General features: G+C 51.0%; 3 protein-coding genes across 3 annotated transcripts; 1 reads left to right on the top strand and 2 right to left on the bottom strand.

Moving 5' to 3' along the window:
- Positions 1–672: 672 nt before the first annotated feature.
- Positions 673–4258, top strand: LOC100900266 (coiled-coil domain-containing protein 47). Its single transcript, XM_003744058.2, has 8 exons — positions 673–813; positions 1609–1897; positions 2038–2311; positions 2452–2625; positions 2720–2920; positions 3027–3177; positions 3315–3499; positions 3602–4258. Exons 2-8 carry the CDS (start codon positions 1623–1625, stop codon positions 3764–3766), a joined length of 1425 nt encoding a protein of 474 aa, XP_003744106.1. The 5' UTR covers positions 673–813; positions 1609–1622; the 3' UTR covers positions 3767–4258.
- Positions 4259–4498: 240 nt separating this feature from the next.
- Positions 4499–6549, bottom strand: LOC100903131 (zinc finger CCHC domain-containing protein 7). The gene is made up of 4 exons (XM_003744077.1): positions 6048–6549; positions 5696–5931; positions 5396–5607; positions 4499–5306 (listed from the first exon to the last, which is right to left on the bottom strand). The coding sequence occupies exons 1-4, from the start codon at positions 6547–6549 to the stop codon at positions 4499–4501; spliced, it is 1758 nt and encodes a 585-aa protein (XP_003744125.1).
- Positions 6550–8137: 1588 nt separating this feature from the next.
- Positions 8138–12810, bottom strand: LOC108864352 (uncharacterized). Its single transcript, XM_018639813.1, has 4 exons — positions 12769–12810; positions 8900–9178; positions 8401–8733; positions 8138–8314 (listed from the first exon to the last, which is right to left on the bottom strand). Exons 1-4 carry the CDS (start codon positions 12808–12810, stop codon positions 8138–8140), a joined length of 831 nt encoding a protein of 276 aa, XP_018495329.1.
- Positions 12811–18510: the final 5700 nt, after the last annotated feature.

The following is an 18510-nucleotide window of genomic DNA, read 5'->3' as shown; positions in this document are numbered from 1 at the left end:
CTGACATGAGCAGACGGAGAGCTTAAATCGTTACGCGTGTAGAGCAGGATCCGCGAGGGGCGCTGCCCCATAAATTCTCGACTGAACATGTGAACATCACCGTCAATCTGCTCTACCCGATAGTGGTGACATCGGCTTGATTGACGGATAGAATCCCGATCGCTAGCCCCCCGGAGGAGTCGAGAGGAATAGGGACGTCAAGATATGAGGTGACTTCTTGAAAAGGCAACCAAAAATGCGAATCAGTAGTATTGAGCAGATCCTGGGCCCACCAGAGCGGAGTCCCCTGAAGCTCCAGAGAGGTGGATTCTAGGGTCCAGCGAGTTCCTGATACCGCCTTGCTTTCGGCCCGATGAACACGCTATGCATTTGGCAAACTGGGCTCCTGCCTGTCCCAATCAGAGACATCTTCCGTAGGCTCGCGGGAGCTCAGAGTGAGGATGCGCTAACTGATGAATCCAGATCGCCGTTCCGCTCTCCTGAATGCGATGTGATCGAGGAGTCGTCCTGCCTCTCCGGGAAATCCAGGAGGCACCGCGGATTCTATCTGAGACGGAACGACGCGATAAGGCAAGGGCAGAAGGAAGCAGTACACACGCCCGATTCTCGGCGAAGCCTCAGCAAAAATCATCAGCAGGCTCGTTTTCACTCTCCTCCACTGCCACCACCGGTCGCTGCCATCATCGTCATAGATCTACCGCAAACCTTGACTTGAACTATTCGGTGCGGTGAAATTACAGCGAGACGTGTTTCTGCAGGGAAGACTCGTGAGCCTCAATTTCCACTTATCCGGAGTCTGCTGTCCGAAGAAAAGTGAGTAGGGAGCTCCTGCGGGACTCCTTGGCGAGAGTAACTCGGAACTCCAATTTGCGGCTGAGGCTAGAGGAAAATCCACCGACTCGCGGAAATGAAGAGGATGATGGAGGAACGTGGCTCGCCTTCCTCTTCGGGGTTCGGATTAGTCTGACGGGAGTGTCCGTGGAGTTGTGCTCGAATGTAATAATTGCTCCCGCGTCTATACAAAACCGGCCGCTTGGAGTCGTTCTCCAAAGGAGCGACCTGCTTTCTCACTCGAGGCAGCGGACCTGGATTACAGCAGGTGAAAGGTCTGAGTTTCCTTCGAAGGGACACTAGCTCATCTCCGCGCTTAATCAGGTTTTCATAGGACATTGTTGCAATTGCTTGTCAAAATGTCGAGAAAAGAACTCGACGCTGAAGTCGGACCGGAAGATTCGAATCCCTCCCGAAAGGCGCCTTCCTCCTGCGAACTCAGCTGTGACGATGATTGTGAAGACAAGCTCCTCGAATACGCCGAGTTCTCCAGCGACTCGATGTGCTCTTGTTGCGGGAGACCGGTAATGGAAGCAGCGTTCGATAAGCCCATTCCGGGGGATCAGATTTTTTTCGTTCTTGAATGGGAGCTTCTTAGAAGTCGCTCAACTCTCTCTTTCCCTGCGGACATCGGCGTTTTCAGCGGGCGTGTATATTCGACGCTCGAACATATTCTACGGATTCTGAAAAAATCTGATTCGTCGTGAGTGCAGTCGGGATACGAATGGCCTCCGAGTGGTCCAGAGCATGACGATCAACTGTTCATCTATTCCACAGAGAACGGCTGTGCGATGCGCCTCTGGGTGGCTCTGTTGTTGGTGGCTCTATTGGTTGTACAACTCGATGCGCAGGCCAATGATGATGATTTCTCAGAATTCGAGGACATCGAAGACGAATCCAGTCAGGCCCCCAAACCCCAGAGCGGCGAGTTTCAACCACTCAGGCAGCCGGCTGCCAGCGCCGAAGATTTTAAAGAAGACGTTTTCATCGAAGATGAAGACAGTGAGAATCCGGACGTCGACTTCGATCATTTCCAAGACTCCGAAGAGTTCGAAGGACACGACAGGTAATCACTGATCTCGATCGGTCTTGATACGATAAAGAAGCGGTGATCGAAGAGGTTTTCTCTGATCAGGTGTCTGTCTTTACACATAAACCCATAATCAACTTTTACGATCTACAACCTAAGATCACCTTCCGATCCAGTGTACAAAATCCGCAATCGAGTGCCGAGAACCGGGTGAATCAGCCCCAGAGCGATAAATCGAGCGACTTGAAGATCAAAACGGTACCTTTCCATCTCGGTAATACTTGGTCCAGCTACTACATGGAACTCCTCATGCTGGGCGCACTGGTTATTTACTTCATGAACTTCCTGAGCGGGCGCAGCAGGAACGCTAATATCGCAAACGCGTGGCTCGAAGCTCATCGATCGATTCTCGAAAGCAATTTCGCACTTGTCGGGGACGATGGAACAGTTGTGAGTGAGGCTTAAATATATAATGTTTTGGAAGGAGCTCTGACGATATCGATTCGGCTGCATAGTACATCTTATCGTCGATCCTGACTCTGGATTGAGCCTTTGTGGAGCGAGCTCTCAACGAGATTGTTTTCTTGCAGGAAGTGCAGAGCCACGGCTTCCGAAAAGAAGCGGAGCATTGTTATCTCCTATGGTGCTCAGGACGGCAATTCGTTGAAGGGATGCTTGTAGAACTCAGAATGATTAAACGCCAGTGCCTCGTCGGCGTCATCGGTCATATGATGAGACCATCGTCGGATCAAGCGATTTTCCAGGTAGGATTGAAATTCCTGTGGACTTCCATTTAGACTCGGGTTCGCTCAATCTGAGTTCGGATAGTCCTTAAGAGAAATCTATGAATCTACTCAGCTGACCCTCGACGCTATGGAGCCAATGGTCTTCTGTCTGGTGTCGAGGAAATCTTCGACTCAGAAGTTCATCAAGGACTTCATCGATATATCTACTTACTGCCCAGACCGAAGGAATCTCCCGGACAAAGCCGCTCGTGAGCTGGGAGATAATTTTGTTGTTCACTCCGAGATCGCAGAAGTTACTCTGTCAATTTTACAAGTGAGTGTGGACCATCTGACTCAATCAGAATTCTCGCAGGAAAAAATCTTCGTCGTTCAAAATGGTCTGCCGTCAAACCTCTTCGACATGACCCTTCACATTCCAGGATGTGCGCATCGTTTCCCTGTTGGCGCAATTCAAAGATCTCGTCGAGTTACTTCATATTTCGGACCAATACAGTCCAGAGAAACCCAATAGCGAGGAGATTAAGCTGAAGCGACCGAAAATCGAAAAGACCATCCTCCTCCATGTGAACTGTGAGTCATAACCAGAAGACCCTTTTTGAGAATCGACTATCGCACTGGAATATCACTCGCGTGACGAGCTCGGCGTCTACAGAGCTTGCTCACGACTTCAGCTACCACGAACTAAATTCTCACCGGTTGTGTTGTAGTGCCGGGCCGCGGTCGAGCTTCTGACGGGGACATGGAGGGTGTGACTGATCTTTTGAAATTGTGCCTCTACATTGCCGACAAGATATCGCGACTTAAGCTGAGTAAAGAATCGAAGACCAAGGCCGACAAGAACCGTCAGAAAACAGAAGAAATACACCTGAAATACACGCACGCTCAACGACAGGTAGGGTTTCGAATCTCTTCCAGATGGGACCTCCGAATGGGGAAGTTACAGCCTCGATGACTAGGGAGCAGTCAGGAGGAATCACCGATTCTTCGCTTCCAGGAAATGGCTCAACAGCGCCGCGAAGAGAGGATTCGTATGGAACGCGAGAGAATTTTGGCCGAGGACGATCCCGAGAAGCAGAGACGTCTGGAGATGAAGGAACAGAAACGTCTCGCTAAGAAGAATACGCCCAAACTCAAACAAATGAAGGTCCGCGCGATGTGAATCGTTCGTCGCAGCGAACTAATCTCTAGAAGAGCGATGGGATATCCGAATGGCTAGACGCACACGACAAGTCGAGGGATCCTAAACGACAAGATGTGGATTGGCGCCTGCTGTGGAAGAATCATGAACGTACAGCCGAATCGATCTTCGACTGACTGCGCAAGTGTCGAACGCCCCGTTCCTTGATCGTAGTCTTCGTGGTGATCCCCAGAATAATATATTAGAGAATACTGTTAAAGACTTCCGGGGTCCCGGATACCGGAGGTCAGGAAGCAGCTGAGCGATAAGTCTCCTTTCTGGTGAGGCAGTCGTCCGCCTTTCACAAATATCTGCCATCGGAATTCGATCCTTGATCCCGATAGGATCCGAGCATCATGAAGGGAGTTCTTGGGATCCGCGGCTGCGCTGGCCTCTCGGGTTTCGGCCATCTTCGCGCCGCAAGACCGCCAAAATAACTTAAATACAATAAAGAAGAAGAGTGTTTTTTATGAAACTGAAGGACTATTGAAAGAGAACTTCCCGGGTTAGTAACTCAACAACAATGTCATAAGAATTTATTAAATTTACAGACTTATACATCCTTTTGTGCGATCGACAAATCCGAGACTCCCGAACATCCTTACCCCAGGATATCGAGAGGACTCCGGTCGAATATCTGGCCACCATGGGTCGCGATGAGTCGGACGAAGTTTAACGAATCCACTCGAATCGCTGTGGTGGTACAGGGAAAAACTAGCTCTCTCCTCTCGAGCGTTTCAACTTCTTTTTCTTACTCTTATCACGCTCCTCTCGAGACTGCATCCGCAACAATTTCCGACGCTCTCTCCGACGCTCCTTCCGACGATTCAATGGTACCGAATCATCTGATTCGGCGGCTCTCTTCCGCTTCTGTTTACGTACCGACGGGAACATGTCTATACCTTCCAAGTCGGGTTCATATAATTTACGTTTCTTCTTGGGATGCTGCCCCCTCTTGCGATCTCCTGACTTCCTCGACCTTTTGCTCCCATCATTCTTCTCTGAACCGCTGCTGACGCCCGCCCTGCTCGAATTTGGGAAACCATTGAACTTTTTCGATGCCTCAGAAATCGGAATGAAATCCCCTCCGAGGACAGAAGCTCTTCCGCGCTCAGCCTGTGAAGTTTGAGCGTGCTCAGAAGCCGACTCCTGTTTCTTCTTTCTTTTTTTCTTGTTCTGCGGATTCCTAGCGCTGGTTCTCGGTTCTTTGTAGCTGTGAACGAATCGACTGGCTATGCCTGAGTTGGCCGCTCTGCCGCAGTCGGTCGCAAAATGACCCCGGCGTCCGCACCACGAGCAGAATTTCTTTGCCAGAGACAGCTTCTCTCCTGCCTCCGGTGCTATCGGGGGTCCCTCCCTGGTGGTGCAGTGGAAGCGTCTCCAGTTATCCGGACAAATATCAGCCTTATGACCAAATATGTTGCAGATCCTGCATTGGGTCTCCAGCAGGTGTTGAGCTCGATAACAACGCCACCATGTATGACCCTCGTTTTTGCAGGTGGAACAGATTTTGTTTGGACACCTGCCGGAAGAACATTGCTTATTGATCATCCCCGAAGATTTCCTCCCACTCCTGGCACCCGTAACACGGAATCGGAGCTTGTAACGTACCTCGCCGCGATGTGCGTCGTATCCGCACACAGGATACAGACTATTCGTTCGGGCAGCGGACACTCATGGGTGAGGTGACCGCTCTGTCGACAATTTCTGCACTCTTTCGAGGTGTGATAGCGATTTCTCCGGAGGTGTCGGAACTTGTCGTCCATGTCCACATGCCAGAGACGTTTGTGTTCCTCGGGACTAAGTTTCTTCTTCATAGTCACCTGGGGAACGAATTGCATTGATGTCCCGCCTCTACTCGGTTTACTAAAGTTTCTCTACTGATCGAGCTGATTATATCAATCGCCTCACCTGATCGGGAATGCCCCGTCCAAAACTCACTACATTGAGCTCCATGTCTTCGGGATCACTCAGAGAGATTTCTTCATCAGAGGTGAATTCCGGTGACAGGGTCGGCAACGCCGTGGAAATCTCGCATCCATCATCGGAGTTCTCGATGTTGACGGGAGTCGCCTTCGTAGGAGACTCCTGCACGGATATCACATCAGTCTTCTTATTTCGTTCTGCCCTCGTTCGCGATTTTTTTGCTGTGGAGATTCATTTTTAGACTCTTAGATCAGCTGCCGCAACCCTCGATGCGACTCAAGTCCCTTCTCTGAGGGAACCTCCGAGAGCCTACCACACCACACGGGGTTAAACAAACCTCTCTTGGGTCTCGGCCTGATATTCGCGTTGATATCATCGGAGTCGCCACTCTCATCGCTCCGATTGCACTCCAGAGACGAGCTCACTGATGGACCGGGGTTGTCAGCAGGTCTGCCGTCGGCTTTGGCTGTCTTCCTTGGTTTGACTTTTTGAACTTCCAATTTCGTCGCAATACCTTCATTATCACTCCCGTCGATATAGGAGTCTGCTAGCGACTCGATATCACCTGGTGCTCTTCTAGTTCCTACGACATCGATCGCAGCAGCCGCCTCTAGAACGGGGCCCGGCTTGCCCGATGGGATCGTGGTGGACGCAGCGACAGGCTCGCCGCAGGTTTCTGACGGTTCGTCCACCACCATCCCCGTAAAACTTCTCCTCGATTTGACGTATGCCTCGCAAGACACAGGAATGCTCTGCTCTTTGAAGAATGCATTGAGAAACAATTCTGTTGCTGTATGCTCATCACACTCATCCGACTTGTAATCATCCTCGCAATCCATGATGACCATCCTCGCTCGGTCCCCACGGATGGTAAGTCTGCCAACCGATCAGCAAAGGGAAAAAATTCCAGCGCAAGCGGAAAAAACTCCCGACGACCCTAACTAAACGAGTCGTGTTTCATGTGGAACGGAGAGCACATGGTCCGTCGACAGCCGGATACTCGTGGAATAACAAACCGAGACAGCCAGCGCCATGGCGCGGGTGGCGGGAAGCACCCGGAAACGAGCGCCCAAAAGTCGTCGGCCGCCGACATCAGACACCGGCCGATTCCGGCGGACGGGTGTTCATTCGATCGCTGAGCAATATGGCGGACAGCCGGTTCACCCGCTGAATCAGCGGCAAGACTGCGAATTTTTACCGCGAGCCAAGACGGCGACCCGTCTGTAAGCTACATCGGCTGGCGACCGCGGTCTTGACTAAACTGCTGCTCTGAACTCTCAGTGACAGCGCTGGCCAAACGGTGGTCCGCATAGCATTCTATCCAGTTTACACCAGAGGGAGCTTATCTGAGCGTAGACCATGACTTCCGCGGCGGAAACTCCACAGCCCAATGTTCCTCAGTCATGAGACGGCCGCGCGTGCTGCTCGGATACCCCGAGCATCGTGAATATCGATTTCTCTCGCTATTTCGATTTTTGATTCGAGTCTCGCCCGCTTTTCCTTGAGAAAGATTACACTGAAAGCTTCGAACGCACCCTTCCGTCGCAACAAATATCGTTCCACTTGATCGATAATAATTCTGCGGCTGATTCAGGCTGCATCGAAGCTGGATCGTTAACCGTAATTTGTGATCCCTCTCGACGAATAAATAATCAATACGGTCTTCCGCTTCGTATTCCAGGATCTCAAAATCTATATACGGCTCCATAATGCCATTGTTGTATCAAAATTTCATGGTCGTCTTGTCTGGCGCCCACATCTAGTCAGAGCCATTGATGATGTTCATTCGTATTTCCTCCATAGATTGCGCAATTGATGTCATCTTGCCTCGCCGCCCTTACTTCGATCCCTCGACTCAAGCTTAGACGCCTTTGTGTCCATCGAACCCTGCCTCCAAACGGGTTCAAGTTCAACCCCTAGCCCCGGCCCACTCTGACTGAATATTTAAGTACTTTGCCTGGTTCCTTAATCGGTGCTCTTTTGAGTGAGAAGGGCGCCCCGTTGTATTATACACCAGCTCTCGAGCGCGGCCTAAGGCCGCGATCTCCGAGCACGAGTGAAGAGAACGATATCCGCGCTCGTGGCGTAGACTTTCACAGAGCGGTCCTGCAGAAGCAGTAGCGGAAACTCCGCTGCTGTCGACACCGTCATGACGGAGGCCTGAGGATGTACATATTCGAGATCACTGCTCGTGAGGATTCAGAGATCCAAAAGACGACTTCTTGAGCAGGTCGGGCAGACTTAATCATCAAGTTGCAATCATACTCGAAGCCCTACCTTTATCGATAGCTCTGTCCGTTTCATAACCGTTATGTTCTGGGAAATGTTTGTTCGACCGATAGCTGAGGGCGTTAATTCATGAGCATTCCACCATTCGGGCTTCATGATCGCTGGGATCCGAGGACGACCGACCCAGGTCGCCTCGAATCAGTTTATGGAGTTGGTAAGGATGTAATTGCTCTCACGAACGAAGTTCGATTCCAAGAGCGAAGCCAAAGCCGATAGGGCATTATTCTTCGGAACAAGAGCGAGGGCCGCAAACATCCGAACATCCAGCGCGAAGTCTTCGTCAGTCATGTATTTGTTGCGCAGGGCGCTGTCTGCCTGGATATGACGCCAGATGCACTGGTCAAAATGAAAGTTGCAACCTAAGATATCAGCCACCGGGAAAAGAATTCGAGCTCGCGAACCATGGCGATTTCAAAATCGATGTGGAGGAGATACGGTTGGTGACCGTCGAGAAGGTCGGCGACGATGCCGAGGAAGCGTCGGTATGTCACCGCGCTCTTTGATGGCGGGAGCGAATATACCACTGGCACCGCTTCGCCATCTGGCAGCTTCGCAAGAATGCTGTACAACATTTGATGGAAGATCAAGGGACAAACTCTGAAGTTCCCATCTAGGAACAGCTCGTCGCTCTCTCTTAGGATATTGAGGTTCTCAGGCGTCTCGAATATGAGGATCCTGTCCGTCGCTCCCTCGCCGGAGTCGTGGAGTAAAAACGATTCGTTTTTCGTCGTCATCTGAAGTACGGAGAGAGTTGAAATTCAGAGCACAGGCTGAAGGACGCTATCCGCCATCAGTGTCCAAGGAATCAGAAAGGCCCTACTTTCGGTAAGAAACACCACAGTCCGTGATAATCATGCTCACGATACCGCAGGTTCCGCGATATCCGCCACACTCGCATACCTTCAAGATATTTGGGATGATCAGATCGCTCCGATGCGATGGATTCGCAGGAAAGGCCGGGGCCGCTCGCTTGCGGGCGTTCGCAACTCGTCGCCGTAGGAGATCAGCCTTGGGTAGCCTGCCAAGGATGGCAGTGGAGCTAATCTTGCCGACCACCCCCGCTACGAGGGCGGTAGATTTCGCACTCGGTCGTTGCGTGGCAGCTTTCCTGAGCAGGCCCAAGTTGTTCCGTATTTCGACGTTGACTGGATCTGAGCTATGAGTATACTCCGGCGGAATCTGTAGCGAAAATTCCGAATTAGGCTATCTACGAGATTTTCCGAGCTCCCGACTCGAAAATTACTCCGTGCGACTCGTTCTCTGTCGCACGTTCTCTATGCATACTGCATATTTCGCCGATTTCTGAATTTTCGTCAATTTTTATATAATTCCGTCTTATGAGCGCCCATGTATGACTTTTCAATCTCAAGTCTAGAGCATGTCGACTTCTCCTCACGAGCCAGGAAAACTCTCTCGGGCTGTACCACACAGCCAAGGTTTAACGTCCTGGGTGCTATTGTTCACATTGCTTCCGAGGTCGGATCCAACGAGCAAATGTACCCAGGGGCACCAAGGCCGAGTGCTTGCGTTCCCGTAAGGAATATTTTTTCAGCAACAGGGATCCTTCCCACGCCACCTCCCGAAGGAGCGGCGTCGTTGCGGCATTTCACGCAGTGAAACGCACGTTTGCACGAGAAGTGACCGACGCGCCACTCGACCACCCGTCGGTTCTCACGAGCCAGAGCAAAATCTGTCGAAAACCCTCCTAATGAAGCACGTTCAGATGATTTCAGGGTGCCTCAGCTCTGACTGCTGAAGTTGATAGGCGGCGTGCAAACGTCGACGCAGTGCAACCTCTGACTTGAGATGTAGACTGCCGCCAAACATTCGAGAGAGCTCAGTTGGCTCTGGTACCTTGCGAAGACAAGCGTTCTTTCCCGCAGTGTAGGGCGATAGTGCCAGACAACGGGAACTCATTCCTCTTTGAAAAACTGAAGAAATCGATTGTGGTTGCTTGTAACAAGGATCTCTTATAAAAAATCCGTGCATATTTTCATGCACATTTGGCCGTGTTCGTCGTGCATACTGCATGCATATTTTCGAGTTTTTGATGCATATTTTGCACAGCCCTACTTATAAGTCTTGAACACGCACCGCCGAGTTGTTTTCGAATCCTTTCGTCGACCTCATCGCCCCCTTCCACATCGGCTGGCCCCGGGAAGAGGTCACATAGTTTAAGGGCATTTTTGATGAATGGACAATCTCTCGTACGTCACAGGAGAGCTTGGTCACTTCTGACACTATTTACTGTCTCGGCCACGCTTTGTGTATGTGGCTCATCGCCTGACAGAGTGCACGATGGTGGTCTCCACCTACGAGTTCGATCTCCCCGCTCGAGCCTCCGCGGCGTCACAGTTCTGCTATCTATGTGCAATACGCTGCCCTCAAATTCACGCTGCGCCCAAGTGTACCTGCACTAAAGATGTGTGGCACCTCACCATATAGGGAACCACGCGGTGAAATCCTTTCCGTTCGGGAGTCTCGGCAAGGACACACGATGAACCAAGGAGCCATCAGAAATAGATCGGGATTCCGATCGGAGTCCGTGATGAACCATGAGACATTGAGGATCCGACTTGGGGACTTGGAAACCGCTCTCCGTGAGTAAAATTCGCAGAATTGTGAAGTTCGTCCGCTTTTTCCGCTACATCGCTTACTATAAGAACGGGACTCAGAATCGTCTCTGTATTGCTTTCGATTCAGTACGAGTCATGACGGACGACCGCCTGGAGGCGGACAGATTGGGGATACGCCGAAGAAACTATAGGATCCACGCAAGGCCGGACGTTGACGTCGATGAGTCCCAGGACGGGACGGAGCGCGTCAACTGGGCCGCGGCGTCAACTGGGCCACGACATCAACTGGGCCACGACGTCAACTGGGCCGTGGCGTCAACTGGGCCGCGGCGTCAACTGGGCCACGATCGACCTCAGTTCGGGGGCTCCAAGAAGCTAATGAACTTCTCCAGGGGGAGCGATTAATCGAAGTCCTCTCTCTTCCTCTCTCGCTCTCGGGCATTCTCTTCACATGCCATGTGAAAGCCACGTTCGGGAGGAAACTTACTTCGATTTGGGACTCTCCGTTGACGGGAGTGATCCTCGACTTGAGCGCAAAGATGCAGCCCGTTCGAGCAGAAACGCGAATGCTTCCTCTATTGATGCGGCGAGAATCATGAGCGATGGGAGATATGATACCACGAAAGACACGTTTCTGAGGGGAAGTTTATTATGACAGCCAAAAAAGTATCCGAGCGAAATTATTATTCCACCACTTTCGGTCGCTTTCAAAATCCTCTCAACTTTGGAAAACGTCATAGCTCCGAATGCTCCAAACTTTCGAAGGCGCTCTTCCGGATGCCTGCGGAATCTTGAAACGTTTTCCCGATTGCATACCCAATCAATCATTCTCTCGAAAAAGAGTGAATCCATCAATCAATCTGGAACATGTCAGCTCCTCTAGAATCACAACACGGCAGGGAGACGTTGGCTCATCATCAGTGGCGTATCCAGGCCGAAGCTGACGATGCTATAGCTTCGTCCTCTCGGAAATTCTTGAAGCTAGCTTTGTCAAACCGGTCGTCCCAAATCCCAAGTTCCCCCCTTCGAAATGATCGTCGGACCGGAGAGACATGTGGTTCAATGCGGATCAGCATTGCGTAATCCGTTCCTTTTGGGTGCATAGGCAAAGCATAGAATACTTGGAGGGGGGATGATGAAAAGCACAGAAGAACCCGCCGCCTCGATGCACCTGGACAGCACATAGCAGATGCAAAGTAGAAGCTCCTCTCCTTTGAAGCTTCCTGGTTGCGGTCTGTCTTCACGCGATGCTGGATCATTTTAATCTCTGAATGTGAGCTGGGACGCTGACACCCTTCGAAGCTACCCCCCTTGACCGGAACTTCTCTGACTTGGTCGAACAATCATATCCAAAAATGTTCTTGACAGATTCTAACTATTGTACCCTCGGAATGCCCTGTCTCGGACTCGCTCTACGTGTACAATACTAAGGCCGTCTTGCCTTTAAGGGCTTTGGAGGCTCTCGCAGCTCGCGGCAATGACTGCACCGCGTTAGTTGGTGAACTAGAGGAGCTCAATGAGCAAACAGAATTCAATGACCTTTTCCTCCGCTAAGGAAGAGGGAGAAGAAAATCGGATGATCCAAGATCACGTCGATACCGGTGAGACGAGCGAAACGGAACTTGGACAGCAAAGATTAGCGCTTTGATGTGATCTTCCCAAGATGCAAATGATTCATTCATTCATAAGCACACCGCTTGCGAGCGGCATTTCCCGTCACAACCTATCTCTCGATTAAGTTCAAGCTCGGTATCTCTAGAATCCGAGACCCGCAAACCAATCCTGGGAGGTGAAGCATTCAGCTCCGTCGGAAGAAAGTCCTGAATACGCCACTGCTCATCAAGCTTGCACATATACGTCTAATAGGGAGAAGTTTGCACATATACGTCCTCGCACAGTTCAGCAAAGATGAAACGAAAGAGTTCTGGCGTTGTCAATTCAAGAACAGCAGGACTGGCGAATGCTTTGCTCGTTTAACTAAGAGTCTCATCTCAGACGAGATATCGGTTCTTGGAATCTACACAGATATGCCGAACGCTTCTGCCATCGAAGTGCTCCAGCAGAGGGTCGCTCCCGGGAAGTTCGAACGATTTCTTCTCGGAGATAGCGGATCAGACGATCCAAACCGGATCCCGATATTCAGAAGTGAGAGCACGAATGCTTGGATCGGAGAGGTATCGAAAATATACGTACCTTCAGTTTGGCAGCAGAGCTTTTCTGCCAGATCCTCGTCATCCTCGGAGAGCGTCCTGGGGTCGTGACTCCTATGTGTTACGTTCTCCTGCCGAGTAAAGCTGAAGAGAGGTATTGCAAGGTAAGTCGCTCATCATTCGGGAAGGTCATTGACATTGTATGAGCCACGGGAAGGTCGAATTGTGTAGTAGAATAATAACTCTAACCCTCCATTTCTCGTTCAAGATGCTCGACATGTTGACCTTGGGATGGCCGAACTTCAGTCCGGGAGCCATATCGATGGACTACGAAAAAGCTCTGATAAACGCTTTCAGTGCGTATTTCCCGACAGCCGATATACACGGTTGTTTTTTCCATCTCGTACAGAGTATGAAAAAGCAACTCACTGCCAATGGTTCGAGCAGCAAGTATCGGAGCGAAGCAGATTTCGCGCTCAAAGCTAAAATGATCGCCGCAGTGGCTTTCATCCCACCGGAGCGTCTTGGAGATTCGCTGAGGGAGCTGCGGGAAGAGCTGCCTCATGATCTGCAGACGATCCTCGATTATTTTGAGGATATCTATATCGGACGGCTACGAGTGAGGAGCGATGGATCTTCGGGGCGCCGGGGACCCTTGTTCCCGGTGTCTATATGAGTTGTCTACGGCAGGACCTTGAATGGCGATTCTCGAACCAACAACTCCGCTGAAGCAGCGCACCGAAGCCGGCAGCGACGATTCTAGGTTCAGCATCCTGGTCTCCTAAAATTCATCGAAGGAATCAGAATTGCTCAGAAAACAAATGACGCTGATCTGGAAAGATATATCGCCGGGCACGAAATCACAGGGAAGCGAAACAAGTACGGGGAGAACGATGGCCGCATCTTGAGAACCCTTGAAAGGATGGATTACCGCCTGTTGCGGGAGGTTTCGATCTTCGATCGATCGCTCCCTCCGATGAAGTTCACCCCATCGTAGCCTCCGAGCTGAGGTCGATCGCAGCCCAGTCGACGCCGCGGCCCAGTTGACGCGTGGCCCGGTCGACGTCGTGGCTTAGCTGACGTCGCGGCTCAGTTGACGCCGAGGCCCAGTTGACGTGCGCGGCGAAGGAATCGTACTTGCGGTATCGTTTTGCTGCTATGTCCCTCGGAAACAAAATTTTCTCCAGCTACGATCAAATTTTGGAGGCCAAGAAGGAATGCTTCCCCGACGGGACGCCAAGGTTGATCCCCAAGAACTAATGGACCACACCACAAGCCGATCTTATGTCCATACCAGCCGGCCTCCGGCCGGCTGGAGCCGGCTGTCTTTTCGGCTTGCGTTCCAGCATCATTTGTGAGCTCATGCTACGGAGACTGAGGATTTGAGTCGGGAAATTCACCCTCCACTCTATAAAATAGAAGCGCAAGCGCTCCGTCGATATATTTATTGGATTGAGTTGCGAAAATGTCATATATGTCACCATCAGCGAGTCATATATGTCCCCATCAGCGATGACCAAATTCGAACAAAGAGAAATTTGTGCCTTTCGAACCACAATCGGACCAAGCGTACCTACCCAAGTACCACAGGGTACCACATGAGACATGAGTGTCGGAGTCGAAACGAAGGGTTTTTCGACAATCAGTAGGCGGGGAGGGGGAAATGAGAACATTCTGGGGACATTCTCTCGGAATCGGGCCAGAAAGACCCGAACATCAGCGAGAACGAAAGCGATTGCGGCGGTTTGTCGCGCCACCGGAGCCACCACAATCGGAGCAAAGCGTACCTTAGTACCACATAGTACCACATGAGTTCCGTGGTCAAATATGAGGGTTTTTTGACAATCACTGGGCGGGGGGCCGTTGGATAAGAAAAAAAACATCAACTTGCACACCGGGGGATCATTCTGCAACCGCCAAACTACATAAGCGCCGAAGTTGGCGAGGAGAAAGAGCCGAAAAACGGCTCACAAACGAAGCGCTTACGCTTTTATTCTATAGGGGGGATAGGGGGGATCTGAGCCGACTTCCGGAGTCCCATCGAATCTTATTCTCTCAACGAGAAGGGGGATGTGATGGTGCTTCCGGCCAGAGTCAATACAGGCAAAGATTCTCCGACAGATCCCTCTCGGACGGCAGTCTCTTTGCGACTTCAGTGGTGCCACTAGAATTGAAGGACATTTCGACGGGTATTGTCGTTTGGAAAAATCCGAGCCCATCTGAGACTATGCCGGTCCCAGAAATTCCTCTCCGCTAAGGAGTCCGCGAACTTGGTGAAGAGCGAAGTGGCTGATACACGGAGAGAAATCGAAAAACTTCGTGCATCGGTGGTCACAGTAGCTGAGAAACTCTTCCGCATAGAGCACAGTTTCATCCTCTCCATGATCGACGGAAAGGTCGCCAATGCGCTCCTAAACAACAGAGCGACTCCTGTGTGTGTGATATGTGGTGCCGAGCCGGAGAACATGAACGATCTAGCCAAAGTTCGAGCTAGCTCACTCAAGACAGAAGCATTGCACTCCGGAATCCTCCCGCTCTACGCGAAAATCAATGCGATGGATGTTTGATCAAAGTCGCGAGTAGCCTGGAATTGAAGAGAAGGCGCTGCGAGAAGGAAGACCAAAGAAAACGAGAGGAACGCTTGCGGGCGATTTGGGGTGAATTTAGAATTTAAGGCCGAACTTGGTTCGATCATTTCTGTCGTTCGACCAGGTGGAGGCATCAGAAATGATGGTAATAATGGTAATACCGCGCGGAAGCTCTTCAGAAACCCTGCTGAGACGGCCAGGACCACTCGTGTTTAGACTTTAGACCCAGACTTGGTCTACAGACTGCACATAATCGGAGGTATGGGGGCATCACAAAAAATGTTGGCTGGGGGCTTTAAGGGGTGGACCTTGTCAACGAGAGAACCGGAAAAAAACGTTATGTTCACCTTGAAAATTTAAATCTTCTTCCTCGTCTGCCGCAAATTATTGTCTCATTGTCTGAATATCGGTTAGATCGTTCGATTCCGCACTGGATCGGTTCTTTGCGAGAAAGAGACGAAGCATTTTTCGAGGAGAGATCGGCGCTTTTGAGAATCGGCCGCTAGCTCGCTTAGGAAAAGTCGCAGGGAAAATCTGCTCGGAGCGAAAAGATGCGCAATTCACACAGCTTTCCAACGCCGAGAAATCCGAAATCGGTTCAGCCGTTTAGCCGCAACCGCCGATTCAGTGGAAGGAATCCATTTTTGGGGTCTCGAGGTTCTTACCCGGACCCGGTGATTATCTCAAAAGTTGCCTCCTAGGCCAAATAACCCCTCAGAGAAATTTCAAGGAAATCGGTGCAGTCCTTCAGAAGTTATGATTCTCCGAGATTTCCGACCACTGTCTGACAGGGCAGGTCGGACTCGATTCACAGAGGAGCCCTTACTGAGGTCTGAGTCTGACTGAGATGATTTATTATCATTCGCTATTTTTCCGGGTCAGATCTCCGAATATTAATGGAGGCGTTAAGGGTCCAGTCTCGAGGTACCTTGAGTCTCTGGACGGCTGCACCCGTAGGAGGCCGTCGTTCGCGGCTTGAAAACCTTCTGTCAATTAACATTAAGAGATCATTCGGAGAAAGCATTGAAATACTCGCGCCTCGGCGCATTCCAATCACCCCCTCACTCTCAATAAAAACAGAGTTGATCGAACCACGTTACGCATCGTCACTCTCCTACTGTGCGACGCTAAAAATTCATAAAAGTAAGCGTACGACTACTCAAGACCAAGAAATAACATGGTGCCGTGACCAGGATCGAATCGTGCCTACGTGGGGAACTGAATTTCATCAACGTCAACCGCAAATCCCCCACGATGACTGAAAGAACTCAACACAACGCAGACAACCTGTCCGATCAAACGGTCCAGCAGAAAGTTCTCGACGAGAAGACCATAAAGAAAGCACTCAAGAGAGCCCGATACAACAGAACGGTTCTTCGCAACCAAGTGAGAACGGAGATTTCCTCAATAAGAAACTTGGGTTCGAGTACGCCGGAATTTCTCGCTGACCGTGGTCCGGGAATCGTTCTCGCTGTCATCGGCGAGCTCAGGGCAAAAATTAATGCCTGGGATGACGAGATCTGGAACCTACTCGATGACGACGGTCAGCAGGAGAAAGAATTGGCTGAGGCGTCTCAGTTCGACCTGGAGATCTCGGAGTCTGTTGCGAAGATAACGGTAAATCTCCCTCAGCAAGACAGCAGCGGGGAGGCAGAAACCTTCTATTCGACCCCGTGTGCAAAAAGAAGAGTCCGTTTCGGATCGGTGCTCAACCAGACGGCGGGCAAAGCCAGTGCTGATCAGCGAGCGTCGGAGCCGATCGAGGAAAAATCCCCGGTCAGTCAACAGATTCCGTCGTCGGTGGTTGCTAGACTTCCGCGCGAACTCGACATCTCGCCTGAAACGTTCTCCGGTGACCGTCTAAAATTTCGTTCGTTCATCACACAATTTCGGTGCTTCGTAAACAAGAGACCTGATGCCGCACCGATAGAGAAACTCATGATTCTTCGAAAATATCTCAGAGATGAGCCGAAGCAAATCGTGGAAGCGCTCGAGCTCACGGATGCGAATTACGAGGTCGCACTGACGTTACTTGAGAACAATTACTCCCGTATCGAGACCGAGACCCAGAAGATTCTCACTGATCTGCGCAGTCTACCCCGGATCACGAGACCTTACGACTTCACCTGTGTTCGGAAATTCTTGACACTCGTGCAAGGGCATACTGCAATCCTTGCCGCAAACGGGATTCCGATGGCAAGTTACGCGTTGACATTGAAATCGTCGATGGAAGCGGCAATGCCACCTCGAATGCGGCAAGACTTCAGGGACGAGCGCAGATTAGAGGAAAAATTCCTGCCTGTTAACGAGACCCGTCCTGGGTCCTCTTCCGGTCTCCCTGCGAATGGCATCGATCAGATCGTCGTTGATGTCGAGAAGATGTTAGTTTTCCTACGACGTCGCGTTCAAGACCTAGAGGATAGCAAATATTTGGACGCTGCCATGAGCTCACAAACGCTCGAGAACAGGGCAGCTGAGGACCGGAGGAAACAACCGAAAGATCGAAGATACAATTCTACAGTGATCGCGGCGGCGGTCAGACATCCACGGGGCAAATTCAAAACCCGACCGTGTCTATTCTGCAACACTCCGGACCATAACTCTTCCCGCTGCTCCGCCGACCTATCATTGGATAGGCGAAAGGAGATCTTGACGAATCAAAAACGATGCTTCAAGTGCTTCAGACAGAATCATCTGAATCCTACCGAGTGCGCGGGACCCAGCTTCCCGTGCACGAAATGCAACTCGACAGACCATTACGCACCGATGCACCAGAGATCGGCAGTCACAAGTGCTGTTATCGGAGAAACATCTAGCGGTATCGACTCTAGCAATGCACTCTTATGGACCTCATCCGCATACGTTGTAAATGGCGGACTGAGAATACCAATCCGGATCTTCATCGATGGAGGAAGCTCCATCACCGTGGTCCTGCCATCGCTGCGCCGAATGCTCCGAGAGGCCCCCGTTGGGGCCCGTGACCTGAACTTGCAAGCATTCGCTAGTTCGCACTCAATCAAAGGGGCTCCGGTGTTCAATATCCGTCTAACGGGCCCGCTCGACAAAACAGTGGTTGAGTTTCTCGCCCTCGAACATGATTTCGGAGTTCATCCACCGAACGTCCGGCCTCGTCACGTATCGGAAGCTATCAAGAAATTCGACAGGGAGCACCCGGTTGCAGATAGAGCCTACATCGG

Source organism: Galendromus occidentalis, unplaced genomic scaffold (genome assembly GCF_000255335.2).
Source record: "Galendromus occidentalis unplaced genomic scaffold, Mocc_1.1 scf7180000077459, whole genome shotgun sequence".
NCBI classification, from domain to species: domain Eukaryota; kingdom Metazoa; phylum Arthropoda; class Arachnida; order Mesostigmata; family Phytoseiidae; genus Galendromus; species Galendromus occidentalis.
Note: the sequence above shows the minus strand (reverse complement) of the source record. Positions and strands in the feature narration are given on the sequence as shown.